Source organism: Phaenicophaeus curvirostris, chromosome Z, assembly GCF_032191515.1.
Source record: "Phaenicophaeus curvirostris isolate KB17595 chromosome Z, BPBGC_Pcur_1.0, whole genome shotgun sequence".
NCBI lineage: Eukaryota > Metazoa > Chordata > Aves > Cuculiformes > Cuculidae > Phaenicophaeus > Phaenicophaeus curvirostris.
This window is the reverse complement of record NC_091431.1, coordinates 45,170,439-45,188,004: the sequence shown is the minus strand read 5'-3', so window position 1 is coordinate 45,188,004 and position 17,566 is coordinate 45,170,439. Positions and strand designations below refer to the sequence as shown.

Here is a 17,566-nt window from a genome sequence, read left to right as displayed (position 1 = left end):
TCTGGTTAGAACTCATCAATCCAAATCTCAATGATTTTTTACAGGAAAATTTCTTAAACACTGTTTTCTATTCCATTCGCTTTCTTGAGATAGCTACCATATTTATTTCTCTCATCTTGCTTGCTACTCATGTGCCACTGAGGTGTGACTAACTTGTTTACAGCTAATAATCCCCAACAATGTAACAGCCTGGCTTTTAATCACCAGTGGGAAAAAAAAAATCAGATATAGAAGCCTGTGATAAGACTTTCCCTCCCACCTTCTGTGTGTAGCATTGACCAGATTACTTTTACCCTGCATTAGAGACAGTATTAAGTAAGGAAAAAATCACGTGCTTCCACATATTTCAGAAGAATCTTTTCTGTGTAAATGGGATATCACAGAACAGTTTCTAATTTGTAAAGCATCCTATGTGTTCCTTTTAAGAACTTGCATTTGCTTATATTTTCTGATAGTTCATGTATGAAATCCCATTTACATATACATCCTCACTGCAATCAGCAATTAACTTTAGAAAAAACCAAATCTGCACATCAGTTGTTTTAAGGCTTTGTTTACTTACCTGCAGTGAACAGAAATTGGTCCATCCTGACCAAACTGCTCTTTTGTTTTATGCACTTGGCCTATGAAGTCAATAAATCCTTCTCCAGACTTTGGCACTCCTTGTTCTGGCCAGTCAGTGAACTGGAACTGTCTCACTGTTCGGGACTGGCCATCCTTTAACAAAAGACACAAATAATGTATCCCAGAAGTACATTCAAGTGGCTGGAAGTCAGTCAGCCAACAAAAAGAAAGACAATCACAAAACAAGGACATTGTGAAGAAGGGGGGAACAGCTAAGATCACGTTAACAGAGACTCTTTCAATTGGAGTACTGGCCAGTGCTTTTGGATGCATTGGCCCAGAAGTGCTGTTTCATTAACAGCATTGTATAGATTTCCTTCTGCGCTTGAGAGAAAAGGAGAGTTTTCTAACATTTTGCCTGTGTAAAAAGTGTGTCTCAGGCTAAAGATATAAACTCACCAGGTTCTAAGATTTTTTTTTTGATAAGTTACATTTTGAATCCTGTGGATTCCAAATTTATTTTAATATAGAACAGATAGATAGAATAAGGTCATCCAATCTGACTCTCCATTTCCTAGATATGCTAATCTACCACATGGCAGGGATATCTTCACAGATAAGACTTGTTTAGTTACTGCCTTCTTTATAGATGATATCTTTCATACTATAGTGCTTTCTATGAGACAGATATTTGCCTGGAAGAAGATGAGTCAAGAGGAGACAGTTGTTTACAAAATATGAACTTCCATTCGGTCACTATTATTTCATTCACTAACAGCTAGGACTCAGTCAAAAACAGAGAACAGGGACTTCCTCACACAAAACAAGTTGGCTGAGGCTGTTCAGTGCCTTTGGTTAGGAAAATTAACAGGACTGTTTAAAGCTGAAGAATACTGCAGTGTGGTTATTTTTATAATTAAGTTACTGCAAGTATTAAATGCTACCTTCTGTTTTATGCCTATCTAATACATTAATGCTCAAGACACTTAAACAGGAAAAATACAATACGAATGGATGAAATAAATTTGTTATGCATTTTCAAACACTATTCTTGATGATTTTGATACTGTCAGCCTGCACAGTTTAAATGTTTACAAGCATGGACATAAAAGTCCAAAAAACTAGTGCCTCGAACATGTTGTTTCCTAAGCACCTACCCACCATGCCTTCAAACTGTTTTTCTACTTGAAATATTTATGGGAGATCCCCTCAAAAATCAACAAGTTATACTGAAGGCAAGAACTGGGGGTGTGTGCCAGCTGCTGCTCCATGAGAGGACACATACACTTCTTTGACTTACAACTCTTATAGTCCCACTAGGCCACTGTGACAATTTGGTAGTCTTTTTCTGTTGAACATTTTTGCCTACTTAAAAAAAAATCGGTTTGAATACATTTACTAATTTTACTTCTTGCAGCCAACAACACAAAGAACTAAATATTTCCTACCAAAATGACATTTTGTTAATACAGACTTCTCTCATAATGGTCTTTGTGATCCCAATTTCGTCCAAGAAGACAAAATGAAATTGCACCCTTCAGACAGCCTTAGGCACATGACATTAATTAATCAAGAAGAGAAAACAATAGGTTGCTTCCACCTCCTGCAAATAACCTCCCATTTCTCAAAGTAAAGAAAGAAACCTTAAGTCTGGTTCACTTGCAACATGTTGATTAAGACAAAAGCCCTTCAGCAATCTCTGGCCCTGACAGAAATTACTCTAGAACAGCAGTCCCTTTTTAGGAGTGGAAAATATAAGAAAGACTTCACTTTACTTAAGCCTAGGCTTTCACTGGGAACAATGCAAATTTCTATGTGCAAAAGGAATTTGATAGCAAACACTTGTTTTTTGACTGTGTCTAAATCAACTGTGGTTATATATTTTATGCTTGTAATAACTTAATAATCCAATGCAAGTCTGTTAAAACTCCTCTGATTTAGTTTTAATGGCAGTAACTTCTGTTATTTAGTGCTATTTAATGAGAACAGTAATAAAGTTAGGTAGCCTGATGTTAGACTAGCATTAAATTGTATTGTGAACAGATCTTCAATTTCTTACACAGTTCCCGCTGCTACATTATAAACAGTTCTGCTTTCTTTTAATGAGACGCTTGTCAATAGCAGTCCAAATACAAATGCCAAATTTTATTAAAATCTTTCAAATATTCTGACAGTTGCTTATCAAAATACGAACTTTCAAATCAACACATGGAGCAAAGAGCTTTTAATGTATCATCCTATTAACTGGCTGACCATTTGGACTTCTTCTTGCTCCTCACACAGAATATTCAATTGTCTTTTGATGAGGCTGTAGAATTTATGATATTTCCTGACAGCCATCACTAAGAGTTTAGCTTTAAATGAAACAGCCTCAACAGATTGACCACTGGAGTTTACAGAGAAAGTGAGCATAAACCAATCAGAAGCAGTAGACTGAAACAGTTACAGAGGTCAATTTCACTTTACAATAATCCACAGCTCACTTTCAGAAATAGCAGGGAGTTCCACCCTAGACACTTGCTGCTGACACACACACAGTCATCAATGAGTTTCCTTTCATGCCCCTGGGGAATAATTGGCCAGCTCTGCTTTGCCAGAGAATCGATGGAATTCTAACATTACAGATAGGTTTGGAGATAAAGAGGGAGAGAGGCTGGTTGCAGTCGCTGCAGCATTTACTCTTTGAATACAGCAATTCAGTTAGATGTTCTCAATTACTCTGTGTAATTGCAATGAAAGCCTGGCTACAGGAGAACTATAGCGTACAGTTTGGTAAGTAGTCTCTACCAAATCCAGTAAATTTGGAAGGAATAATAGTTTCCTAAAACATCTCAAAAATTTAGGAAGCTTGTCAGTGCATTGTTTAACAAAATTTGGACCATGAAGGTAAAGGGATTTTTAAAATTTAAGCTATGACATGTGATGGTCAAATGGCACAACAGGGTGCATGTATCCTTGGCACTTTTTAAAAAAGAGATGTATTAATATGAGGTCCAATAAATTAAGTTATTAGACCCTTTCGGACTTTTTACTGGTTTGCTAGATTTAACCAAATAAACTTTCATAAATACCCTAGCTTTAAATATATATAATAATACAATATTTATAGACACTTCACTGTATGGCTTTTTGTTATTATAGTTAGTTTGTGATCAGAGCCTGGTGAGCAATGCCAAATAAGAACTCTTCCAGCTTGAGAGGGAATAGATAATGAATGATCTATGAGAAGTATCAGGATAGTTGTAGTGAAATTGTCTTTGACTGTCTATGTTTACATATTGTTAAAGACTGATGCTAGGAGCTGGTTCCTCTCCACTTTTGTTAACCACAAATAGGTTAGAGAAGCTACAAGTCACGTGAGCCTTATTATTTGTAAGATCTGTCAGATTTGTAATAGAATGAAAATCAGATCCAGTGTCTAGAGTTTCATTTCAAAAACACACACCCAAGTCTTACTTGTCAAATTAAAACCTTCCTATCATGGCTTGCTTAGTGGCCATACTGTCTAGTTAATTGTCAGTAGTACCTAATTTTACTTGAAGCTAGCATTAAAAGCAGCAGTCTGGCTAACTACAAGGAAATCTAATACTTTTGATGCTCACTGGCAAGTTTGAGTAATCAGTCCTGTTATTTCTGGTCAATTCATACTGCTTGAACAAACAGAATTCCATGGTGTTTACAGAAACAGGGGCTATCAGTAATTTTTTCTGCCATGCAGACTGAAGTGCTAGAAATCAGAAGTCTGAGAAATACCGAATATATATTTATAGTTTCTGTACATTTAATTGTATATCAGTGTTCAGCTTTGGATGGAGGAATTCAGATAAGAAATGCAGTATGAAAATCAGGATGGTAAGGTCAAAGCCACACATTTATACTCTGAAGATATACAAGAATGCTGAAAACATCCAATGCCAATGATCAAACTATAATGTGCAAAGCTTGTCAAGCTTTTCTTACATATGCTATTTTATGAATGCTTTGTATTTTTTACATCTCAGTGTATTAACTTTTGCATTTACTGAGTCTAGAATGTGATGCAAAACAACATATTTACAGTTGTAAGCGATGAACATTGTGCCAAGGAGACTGATTGAGAAGAAATGAGGAAAAAAAGAGAAAATGGTCCTCCAATCCTGTAATGTATTTTGGCACTAATAGTTATTCAGAACTTTAAAAATTGTGCTACCCAGATGTTAGAGCTGAATGAAGTAAATTATTCTTATACAAACATAACATTTATTTAATAATAACTTCTTCTGCTTTTTGTTCATTGCTTGTAGAAACTACACATCTAGGGTTTTTCTAATAATGACAACTTCTTTTTAAAAAGAGGAAAAGAAAAAATTGACATTTTTTAAAAAACTTATGTGAATTAGTGTAATACTACGTTAACATACCCTTGCATCCGTAACCTTGAATTCTCGCAGAATATACTGTGGCATGTTGTACTCTGCCATTGGATCTACTACAAAATACTGATATCTGGCGGAGCGTTCTGCAGGCCAGTACTGGTGGCATTTTTCCTACAAAATAACAAAACATAGTACATTTCCTATCACTCAAGTCCACTACTATAAACTGGTATAAAACGTTTTTCACTCAGATAAGTGTAATACTAATGGCAAGTGTCATTAGTGAAAGGAACGTGAACTGTTGGTCTTGCTGTGAACATGTAGTTCCATACCTAAAATAAAGATACACCCTCAATATTCCATCACAAAGTGTTTCCCTATAGTCACTCTGCATCTGTACTCATTTATAGCTCTGCACAGGTCTGTTATTTATCAGCAACAAGAACTGTCCCTAGCCTAACCTTCAGTACAGGATGGGATTGCATCTTAAGACCACCTTCAGTTTTCTTTATTTTTCCCTGTTGATGCAATTCATAGAATCATCACAGAACCACAGAATGACTTGAGTTGGATCATCAGGTTGCAAAACATCTGCCATGGCAGGGACACCTTCAAGTTGCTTAAAGTCTCATCCAACTTGACCTTGAACACCCTCACAGATGGAGCATTTAAAATTTCTCTGGGAAGCTGGTCCAGTGCCTCATCACCCACAGAGTAAAAACTTTCTTCTTAATATTTAATCTAAATTTATCCTTGTTCAGCTTAAAACTGTTACCCATTGTCCTATCACTACATGCCCTGATAAAAAGCTCATCCCCAGCTTTCCTGTAGGCCTCCCCTTAAGTACCCGAAGTCTGCTGTAAGGTCTCCCTTAGAGCCTTCTCTTCTCTAGGCTGAACAAGCCAAATTTTCTCAGCTTGTGCTCATACAAGAGGTGCTCTGGCCCTCTGATCATCTTTGTGGCCTTCCTCTGGACTAGCACGTTCTTTCTGTACGTATGACTTCCGAATTGAATGCAGTACTCCAGGTGACATCCCGTGAAAGAAGAGTGGAGGGGGAGAAACACCTCCCTTGACCTGCAGGTCACGCTTCTTTTGATGTAGTTCAGGGCAAGGTTGGCTTTCTGGACAGCAAGTGCATACTGTTGGCTCATGTTGAGATTCTCACCTACCAACACTCCCAAGTCCTTCTCTTCAAGGATGCTCTCAATCTATTCTCTGCCCAGTCTGTATCTGTGCTTGGGATTGCCCCAACGCAGCTGCAGGATTTGGCCTTCTTGAACTTCATGAGGTTTGCACAGGCCCACCTCTCAAGCCTTTCCAGGTCCCTCTGGATGGCATCCCTTCCCTCCAGGGTGTTGACAGTGCCACACAGCTAGGTGTCATTGCAAACTTGCTGAGGTTGCACTCAATGCCACTGTGTATGTCTCCAAAAAATATCTCCTGGTCACAGTCAACACTCTACTTATGCATCTACAAGCCAAGTACTGAATCATCCCTATTCCTCAAATAGATCACCTGACTCAGATTTCACATATCACATACCAGCTTTATCTCGTTGTAATTCTGTCCAGATAGTAAACTCTTCTGTTTTGTTACACAAAAAAAAGCACTTGTATGAGTTTAGAATTGTAAACTGGGTCTGAAACTCTAAAGTTCAGTGCTATGAGTACACAGAAGACATTCAGATGTCAAAAATACTTTTTTTTAACATATTACTTTATTTTAACATTGTTAAAATGAAAGGAGAGGTTTCCAAATACGAAATTATTGCTGTTCAATAGACAGAAATGTTCTCCTGGTATACTTTGGAAAATCAACATGCAAACTCAGTTGCTGAATCTCAGTGTGACCCATGACAAAACGTCATGTCTACCTCTCTTATTGCAATACATCTAAGATTGGAAGTACTTTAACCTCAACAACTCCACTGGTATTTCAAAAGGAGAAGGAACCTAAATCCTCAACTTGATCTTTAGACATTCGCATAAGAATGAAATAAATTAATAAAAAATAATTATAAGAAACATTTTAGTAAAGAAATGTTAACAGCACTACTTACTCTGCCCATTTCTCGTAGCTTAGTGAGCATGACCACAATTGTAGAATTATGCTCCCAAAGCATTCTCCAGAAGTCTTCAGTTGTTTCTGCTAAAGGACCCTGTGTAGCTATGTAAGCTTTTTGTTGTCTATGTTGAAAAAGAGTAAATTAAGAAAAATATTTTAGTCACAAAAGTGAATTGATACAAGTTCTCTATTTATATGTAAACATTATTTAGAGGAAAACATTATATAGTATTAATAATAAGCACATTAAAATCTTATTATGATTTTTAATCAAACTATGTCTTTTTATTTTTAGAAATTTGTGAGGTAAATTATTAATATTATGATATACGTCTTTATAATTATTATTTAAAGTTTAATGCTACTCTAATAGCTCAATTTTGTGTGCTGTAAAAGGCACTTAAGAAACACTTAGTTGTGCTGGTTCATTTTGTAGAAGTAACTGTCTAACAATCTATTAAGTTTAGGAATTACAGAATCAAGTATTTTCTTTATGAAGTAGTTTTCAACAATGATGACTCCAGCAAAAGTAAGGCAGGAGAAGGATCCAGAAATGGAGTGCACTGCATTTCCTGGTCTTAATATCTTGCTAGAGGAAGCTACCACCAAGCTGTTAAAAGTTTCTGGATCAGGAGGTCATATATGATGACCAGTTCATGTTCCTTCCTCTTTCAGTGAACAGAAACTACTTTTTGGTGACAATGGAGATGAATATTATTTCCAATTATGAGCAGAGGCTCAGAAAATTATCTCTTTGGGTTTGGATACTCAGATACACCTAAACTGCATTAGGAAAACTATACCATGCCTTCATGCCTTTTTCTACCAGCTGTGTAGGTCAGCTGAGGGTATATTGCTCTGTGCTGTCATGAAGATGCTGTTGGGCTATGCATCTATTTATGTATAAAATGCTTTTTGGTGGCTACATCTGTTTTTAAACAGTGTTCCAATATCACAGGTTATCACCTTGACACAGGGGGTGTATCTCGTCTGTTATATCTCTGTATCTTATTAAGTGGAATAGCTGTGACGAAATAGAGGTTCCAAATCAGGAATGTGCTTAAAATCTCAGTAACTTCCAGCACGTAAAACAGATTGGGTTTAATGGTAAGCAAAATTATAATATTTTAAGACTCTATGTCATTTGCAGAATTTTCCTAGATTGGAGGGGGTGAAGATCCAAATAGTTTACTAATATTTAAAAAAAAAAAAAATCCAATCAAACATGTCATGCACAGACTATGAGCAATAGTAAATTTCAATACTGAATTTTGTTGTTTTCAATGTAATTAGAGAAATAATTTTGTGAACCTTTAAAACAGTCCAACATTATTACCTGTATCCATCAATGAAACTGGCATTAATATAATCAGAGCCTTCTACTCCTCGAATTGGCTGAAGGCTTACCCTTGTAGACTCATATGGCATAATATTGACAAGGCGATTTTTGAATTTATTACATGGAAGATTGGCACTGATGAATCTTGAAGTGTGAGCTTTGGAACTAGCAAGACGCTGTTGGAAATAAATTAAAAGAATTAAGGTCAGGTATAATAAAATCAAATGACAATATCAGATTTGATGCTTTCTGCTTATTATCTGCTAATGAATACTTTCAGTGTCAGATGCTTACTTTTCCATATTTTATTGTATTACCTAAATATTTGTAAAGCTTCTTTTAACACCTTATGGAAGTTTAATGTCTGCTCCATAAATGCATGTGGACAAATTTGAATATTAAACTGTTACAAGAACACATATTTAAAAATATTGAAACAAAAAGGGAACAGCAAGGTTAAAACAATCTCATGTCAAACAATGTCCTGTTTGGACATCAATCAAGGACGGAATTCTATATTTTACAAAAGATAGTCTTCCTAATTTAAAATTTTAGCATGCTAATGTCTTATCGTTTGATTAGTGGAAACAACTGGAGGAGGACAGAGCAGCATTGAGTGTAAAATCACTGGCTTTTGTTTCCCTGCAACAGAAAATTCCAGTACCTTAAATTCCAGCTCCATTCCTGTGACATTCTCTCCTGTTTCTATCTGTGTCAGCTTCTGGATATATGCATACAGGTTTCTGGCTGGCACTTCGGTATTTCCACATGTCACTGCTTCAAGCAATGCATCATGGATAAAGATGTATTGGTCCTCTGTTTGAACCATGTAATTCCTCTGTGCTCTCATTAGAGTTACGTGGCCATAAATATCCACAGTCTTTTCATGCTTTATTCTCTCTAACATGGCATCTATCACAATGAAACAGCCAGTCCTGCCGACTCCAGCACTAAAAGAAATGAATACAGGAGGGAAAATATGAAGGACTATTTCATGTATTACTTCTATGCACTTCATGTGCATACTTTTATGTGCATTCAAGTTTTAAAGTTTCGTAACACTGATTTGAAGAGCACATTTTTCTGAATGTGAACATCAGCTTTTATGAAAGAGGTTGGTACCTTGGAATAAGTAAACTCCTTTAACACCCATCACAAACAATTGAGAATGTGAAATGCTTTTATATGAGATCTTTGCATCTTGCAGTTTCAAGTTTGACTATAACAGAAACACATTGAAACATGTTCTATAAATATATGTTCTTAAAAATGGAAATTACTGGAGATGATGAATCCTCTAAGAATCCAAGCTTTGTTTGTAGCATGATTTCTAACTCATCAAACATGTTATTTTGTTTACAGACATGTTTACATTACAGTTTGTTTACATTACAGGCAAGTAATAATGCTACATAAAATCAGTCTTATACATTTCTATTATGCTTTGGAGGTAGACTTTCTATCCTTCCCCCAACTATGTCAATGGGGCTCTTATTAATACAGTTTGTTCTGTCTTCTGCTTTTTCACTTAGCCAGACCATACTGCTATTCTTTGCAATGCAGAGTCATGCCCAGTTTCACATGCAAGCCGAAGGCTGGGGAAATCTCCAGCCGGTCACTTCAATGTCTTGCATCTCTAGGATAATGTAAGAAAGATCTGGAATGGCCAGTGTGTGGACAAGGAGGACCAGCTATCACATTATTTCAAAGGATGGATGATAAAAGGAATAAAATATGCTTAAAGATGAAGTTTGAAATCACAGCATTGAATTAATGTCCAGACTGGGTAAGTGAAATCTAGTGCTCCCTCACAGGTTCTGGGTTAAGCCAGTTGTTTGTTTTAGGTAGCAGCTCAAGTGAAGTCACATCAGTCCTGTTGAAGCTAAAGAAACTACTGCTTCTTAGCTTTTTGCGTAGTAGGGTATTCCTCAGGAACAAATCTGAGCTAGGAAGTTGCTTTGTCCTCTTTGGTGGGACTTGAGGGTAAAAGAAGACATGGGTCAGCTACTGTGAGCTTAGCAAAGGAATAAAACTTGATCATGAAATATTCAGTTGGAGCCAAGAGAATTAACCCTATCTCAGTAATATATTTACTTAACAGCAGTTCATTTTCCTGATACTTGCTGTCAAAATATGCCAAACATTCAAGGATTTTCAGTCATTCCCTCTCTGTCTTAAAGGTGTTGTTTGCTACACGCATGGACTACCTTTAATAACTCCTGAGAACAATGTTATGCAATCCAGAAAGGAAACAGATACTTACAGTTCTCACCTCAATATGATTATTATTAGTCATACACACTCCTTTATTATACATTTTGCATAACTAAACAGGAATGATGTAGAAAGAATGTGTAAAAGACTATAGAACACACAACACCACAAAAGACACTTAAGGTCTGAGTATGCATCTTGTGTGGTAAATGGAGCTGTATTTCCTAAAAGCCTTGACAGAAATTCTTTTATAGAGATGTTTGGACATCAACCATGCTTAATCAAATCTTCAGATGGATGACTGGCTTTTTTCAGCCATGTGTATGACTGAACTATATGAAGTTCTGTTTCAACAGCTTACATACATGCTATAGCTATGTAAGCACACGTGTAAAACAGGATGGGTTTTGTATATAATTTTTATATATGGGATCACATCATATCTGTGACAATGAATGACAGATTCTGGTCTTCTAAATCATAGAATCATAGAATCATAGAATCACCAGCTTGGAATGCTTAACTGTTTTCAGTTAGCAACAAGAAATGAAGCACTGAGTATAGTAAGCAACAGTTTATAAATCGTCAAGATATTTACACTGTCTCAAGAATACCACAAACTCCCATGTTTTCAAAAAGAGATAGAAAGAAAGAAAAATAATTACAACCTAGCTTCTATAGGGTAATAATATAAACCCTATATTCTTGTTACAGCTGCTGTATTTTAATAAGATAGTCCATCCTGAAATTGATAATTAAGAGTTTATATCTTGCATGATGCTTTAAGAATTTTTTGCCAGTTACTAGCAAACTGCATTTACTTACAACCAAATCAGAGAGAAGTACAGAGCAGAAAGATGTTTTAGCCTCTTGTGAAGTTTTTTTTCTAAGATTCCACATTTTTATATTATTAAACATGTATTCTTGCCACGAGCTACTCTTTTCAGAAGCAGAACCTCTTCAAACAGCTGAGAACTTCTGCTAACAGACCAAATGCATCAATCTCAGCTTTCTTAGATGCCGCTCTAACAGGAATTAATCAATATTATGAGTCTAAGAAAACTTGCCATTAAATCAATAATATTGATCAATGGGAGTTGTAGAGAAAGAAAACAGAGAAACAAATAAAATGATGGCTATCTTAGCTAAATAGGAGTTCATTTACCTTGTATAATGAAAGCTCTGCATTCCAGGAAACCTTAATGACTTTAACAACAGTAATAACCATGGAGAAAAGCTCAAAAAAATTGACTTGCTCTTGCTTTTTTTTTTCTTTTTTAATTGCAAAGAAATCACTGCAAATGGCACACATTTGTATGTCAGATTGTATTATATAAAATTTTAAGCCATACCTTAAATGATATCTGTTCACATTCAGTTTTTATCAGCCTACCAAGTTCTGACCAAGTGAGAAATAAGAAGGTTTGACAGTGCAGATGGTCTCAGTAGTTTAGAATATGATTCTCTTTCCTATCATGTATTAATGAATTAATGTTCCAACACCATATTTATCACTGGATATGCCATTTTACAGATCAAACATTAAAAGGTTCACTGGTGCCTACAAAACACAACTGCAAAATTCCAACCCAGTTAAAACCTTGCCCTTTCAGCTGGAATGAGCAGTCTCCAGTCCTTCTCTTCATGTCTTGTATTATTATTTATATATTTATTCTTCCTGTGAGCAAACTTACAAAGGAATAGCTATTAGCATACTGTACCATAGAATAAATTTGCTAATTTATAGGTTTATGCAGAGGTTGTGAAGATTATGATACCAGGCCAAAATACATTACTATGCATGACTGTTTTCATTATAAGGACGGAGGGGCTGACATACCACATCTATTGAGGCATTTGGCTCCGTTGGCTCATGACACACTCTCTGGATCATTTTATCCAGCAAGTTATTTTACTGCCTTAAAGTGTTCAGGACATTCCAGCTCTGTCAGTTATAAATGAGCCCTATGTCTACGAGACTACCCTTTTGATTTCTAGGTAAAAATGGAACCAATGGAATGAACATTTTAATTCCCTCCCTCTTTGCCCCCGTGTGCCTCTAACTCAAAACTCCTGTAGCATCCTACACAAAGGCAAGAAACTATCCTATCTTTATCCTCTATTTCTCCTTGTCTGCTGTCATACAGACTTCTTAATATGGGACTCATACACTGCTGGTATGCCATGCAGTTCAAATCCTCACTGATATGCCACTAGAATGTCAGAAAAATATTCCTATTCACCTCCTGTTAACAATGATAATTCAGCTAATGAGAATAATTTAAAACTCAATTCTACATGTATTATTGAGTTTCTGGCCCTTTTGGTTTGCATCTTTTGGTGTTATTGTTAAACTTAGAATTTAAAAAAAAAAGTATTCTATCATTTCAACTAGTCAAAGATACTGTTGTGTTTACAAGCTGAAAACCTAAGCAACCTATTAAATAGGCATGCTGACTAGGAAATTATTATTGCTTCAAATATTATCATTTATCCTATTATAACATTTGTTTTCAATTTCTAAAAACATGACTGACTCAGTCCCATGGGCTGAAACATACTTAATGCCCCATGATTCTATACAGCTGCAATTCACAAAAAGAAAAATTAGGAGGCATAAGGGGGCCATTCCACATTAAAATCACTGTATGAATGTGTTAAAGGTTGGATTTTGTGATTAGTTCATAGCTGTTTAAATGATGACCTTTTACTGATACTTCAGTGATTTGGCAAAGGAAGGCAATGTAATTGTCAGTATTCACAGATCATTTAATTGGAAGTAAAGACAGTAAATTATGGACCAAAAATAATTTAGGATATTTTTGACTCATATCAGGGTTGAATTTTATTGAATATTAGTTTCAGATTGAATGAAGCTTGCATTTATGAACTGAGAGTATATAAAATTGCTTTTGATATGGGAAAAATATTAAAATGCCTGGATTTTATTGAGGAACTTCACATGATTAATTATATTCTTATCCCACAGAAATCCTGTACTAGTTCTGATAAGGGAAATACTTAGATTGTTTTCTCCTTTTCCTGTTAAGAAATTAGAACACAGTTGAAAATCATCCCTCTCTCTAGGAAACAGAGCGGTTCTGAAACCGCTGATCATCCTTTTAAAGGGATACATCAGACTGAAACACCATAACAACCTTGTGCATAGAGGTAACATGAAATTTGGTTTTAGAAGAGATACTGGACTTCTTCAAGAATTCTGGTACTGACTTATAAGAGACCTTTGAGAATTGATCTGCAACTGCACAATGACTTCCTTTTCTTCTTACTGTGGTTATGGTCCAAAATCAGTAATCAAGTTATGGCCTACAATGCATTTTAGGTTTAACACTTCACCAAAGAAAAGACTTTAGCCATTGCTTTCTCTTAGTCTCTGTGCTATGCATGAAGGCAACCATATCTGTCAACAAAGTAATATAAATAATAAAATAAAATATAATAATAAAGCTTCTTAAAATGAATAAGGGAAGGAAAAAAAAAAGACCTAGAAAACAGGAACAGATTTAACAACTAGAGAAAGCTCAGTCTAGAGCTCCCTGGAGTTTTCACAGATAACTAGCAAAAGCATGGGAGGCTCACAAATCAAAAGCCAGCCTTAGATATTTCTTACTTTACTGAGTTTTATGAATATATTCCTTTCAGTCAGAATGTTCTCAGAATTCTACCATTACCATAAATTCTTCAAATATAACTGCCCCAGATTTGAGCCAAATTTTTTTGTAATATGCAATTGCAGAATTATAATAATGTTCTGGAAGCAAACCTGATCTTCACCAAATCTTGAGTTCAGCTCTGGAGAGATCAAGCACAAGAAGTTTACCACATTATATCATGACCACAAACAAACTCTTAAATATTAAAACATACAGAATCAAAACTCCAATAAATGCGTTCAACAGATCCCATTGTACAGGGAATATTTTTTTATTAAAAAATTTTTAAAAGCTATGTAAGCATTGGTAATGTCCAACAAAACAAAAAAGTTTTAAAGACACTTCTAACAAGGACATCACATTGCACTGGTTCAAATCCTCTCATCAGACTTAAAATATAGGTCTATCATGAGCCAGAATTTTACAGATATGCAGAAGGACTCCTACACAACTCCAAAGTAATAAAGGAATGTCGTTGTGAAAGGGTATAAGGTAAAAAGCAACTCCACAAAATGATGATTCTCAAGCATTAAAAAGAGTTTACATGTTAGCAGTGGGGGAAGATGTTCTGCACTACAAAACTGAAAGATACATAAGTAGCTCATTAAAGTGAAGGGAAGTAACATCTGGAATCACTGGAGCCACAGGTAACTCCTGAGCATACTTTTAAAATCTGGCAGACATTTACCTGCAGTTACATTTTTGCATTGTAATTATTTTTAGAAGGTTTATGTAGAACAAATTGGAAGGATTTTGTGGGATTCACTCTCATGTTTATTCACACTTAACACCTTGAGAATCCACTGTTTACTGAAGAATTCTGTACATTTTTTTGCATGAAGGCCATTCTGAGGCCATTTTGCATGCCGAAGGGCTGCACTCACATTAGTCTCCATGACAAGCAGGATGGACCATCTCAAGAATGGTAGAGAAACTACAAGGTTGAAGAAACACATGAAAGAGGATAACGGTGTATGAAGGGGAGGTTAATGAAACTAGATAATGCAGTTTGGTGAAGAAAAGACTCAAGAGAAAGGGAGATGAGAAAGAAGGGCATAAACACATGCCTTACAGGGAGGAGGCGAAAGGAAATGACTATTCATTTCTTGCTTGTAACACAAGAAGCAGGGCCATGAAATGAAATTATGAGAGAGAGAATTTAAAACTATTAGGATGTACTTTTTCATGTAGTACATAATTAAATTGTGAAACTCATTGTTGCAGAATATTATGGATGCCAAAAAAGATATCCTGGAGGAAAGGATCCACTAAGGGTTATTATCCAAGAAGTTACAGACACAACTTCTACAGAAATCATGGATTCGAATTTTCTGGAATTTGGATGGGCAGTCTAAGAAAATAATATTCTAGGAAAGTTCTGAGAGAGAGGCTTGAACTTGCCTACATTTCATTTTAAGGTCCTACATATTTAGAGAAAGCATAAGCATTCCAACCCCCATCTGCTATAATCAGATCACCTAGACCTCTTCCTTTCAATCAACAGTTCTGCCTTTGGGTACCTGACACTTGTAGTAACCATGCCATTGAAAAGGGATGGCATTATTTGAGATATTTGATTTTCTTCCTTAAAGAGGACAGAATATCATGTAGTACTTCTGTCTGAAATAATGAATTGTTGGTTAACAAAAGATCTCTTATTGTTCTGCTTGGGAGACGGGATACAACAGGAATTACACAATATGACAACTAAAAAAATTCATCAACCCTTTTCCATACCACTTCTGTTTCTTATCTCAGCTTCTTTTCAGAGCTGAATGTTGATTATATATAGCAATATGCACTGTAATCCTGCTTTTCATTGAGGATTTTTATACATATACCTTACTGTACTTCACTATGTCACCAGATTTCTTCAGCTACTCAGATATATAAAGAAAAGAAATTACAATAAACTGGATTTTTCTGTACTGGTTTGATTGTGCATAGGGATTTACTATGATTTTTTATTTCAAAATTATTCAGTTCTAAGATATCTTCATATTTCCCTACTTCTCTAAATACAATCTTATATACTCAGTGTATTACATTCTGTATTTAGCATAAGAGAGTAACTACCCTAAATACATCTTTGCTATGAGATGTGTTGGCTTTCAGTGTATTTTTTACATGCTTTGTAATGTACCATGTATTCACAAAACATTACTGCCATTATGCATTCCACTAAAGAAAGATTTATATTTTCTGAAATAGAATTTAGTGAAACAGAGTTTGGAAAAATAATGTACTTTGAGGTTAATTTTAAAAACACATCTTACTGTGACTAGTTATCTTCAACTAAAGACTGATCTATGCATGAGCAGCTGTAGTAAATATAGAAAATAACACTCCTGAGTAATTTAGGAAAAGAAGTACACTGTGATCCTATCATCACTAAATACGAGTTAAGATTACAGCACAGCAAAGAAGTCAATGAGCAGAAATTATGCTGCGTTTTGCTAGCAACTACTCCTCTCTTTCTTTGCATTTCAACCTGTTTTGCGTTCTCAGGGTGGAACATTTTCAGGAGTTCTGTGCTTTTGCATATTTCTGTGCTTCGATTACATTTTCATATGGAACATGTAGAAGGCCTATTACCCTATCTGTGTGGTAAAAAATACTACCTGAAAATGAACTAAAGAAGGTGGGAAGAAATGTGTTTTGCTGCACTGGACGACAGCATGACCTTCAAAGTACTTGCTAAACTACAGTGCTTCCTAGTTTTACAGTCATGTGCCATTTGTTGTGCTTTGGTTTTAGACTGACAGAACAGTGATTAGGTCCCAGACCGTCATTCAGACAGAGTATTTAATCTTATAATTACAAAGCAAAAAAGATGACAGTGCATCAGGTCTCCTGAGTACATGTTCTTTTCTGGATCAATCACTGTTCAAAGCTGTAAATGATCTAGGCTCTACCTATTTACAACACCCATCCCCCCTTTCTATTATTATTATTAATAACTACTTTAAAATGTTGGAAATAACCAGAAATTAGTTCTCAAGCTTGCAGCTGATGGGACTTTAGCAGCAGACATATTGTTATGGATATCGACCTCAACACGTCTTTTCCTTTCCCATGGAAAATTGATACGTCTAGAAGAAATGTTCAGATGATGACAAAAAACATGATCTTGCCACTTTAGATTTGGTTTAAACTGAAATGATTGCACTATGGTAATAATCATAAATGTGTTACACAGTAGAAACTACAGAAGAAAAAGCTGAGGCATCTGTGATGAGCTCGTAACAAGGCTCATGCTAGGCCTCCACCTTCTTAGAGCAAGTGGTGAAAAGAATATCCTCCCTTTTAAATATCTCTAACCATACTCCACTAACACCTGAAGAGCTTGGTTAC

The 17,566-nt window shown here is 35.6% G+C and overlaps 1 protein-coding gene across 30 annotated transcripts in view; it reads right to left on the bottom strand.

Moving 5' to 3' along the window:
• The window catches only part of PTPRD (protein tyrosine phosphatase receptor type D), a 477,045-nt gene that overhangs the window by 7,661 nt on the left and 451,818 nt on the right, over positions 1-17,566 (bottom strand). For all 30 annotated transcript variants that reach the window (XM_069880847.1, XM_069880848.1, XM_069880854.1 and 27 more), the window contains 5 exons: positions 8,989-9,274; positions 8,322-8,500; positions 6,981-7,107; positions 4,965-5,090; positions 563-717 (listed from right to left, as the gene is read on the bottom strand). In XM_069880847.1, coding sequence (XP_069736948.1) covers positions 563-717; positions 4,965-5,090; positions 6,981-7,107; positions 8,322-8,500; positions 8,989-9,274 — 873 coding nt within the window. The remainder of the gene's footprint in view (positions 1-562; positions 718-4,964; positions 5,091-6,980; positions 7,108-8,321; positions 8,501-8,988; positions 9,275-17,566) is intronic.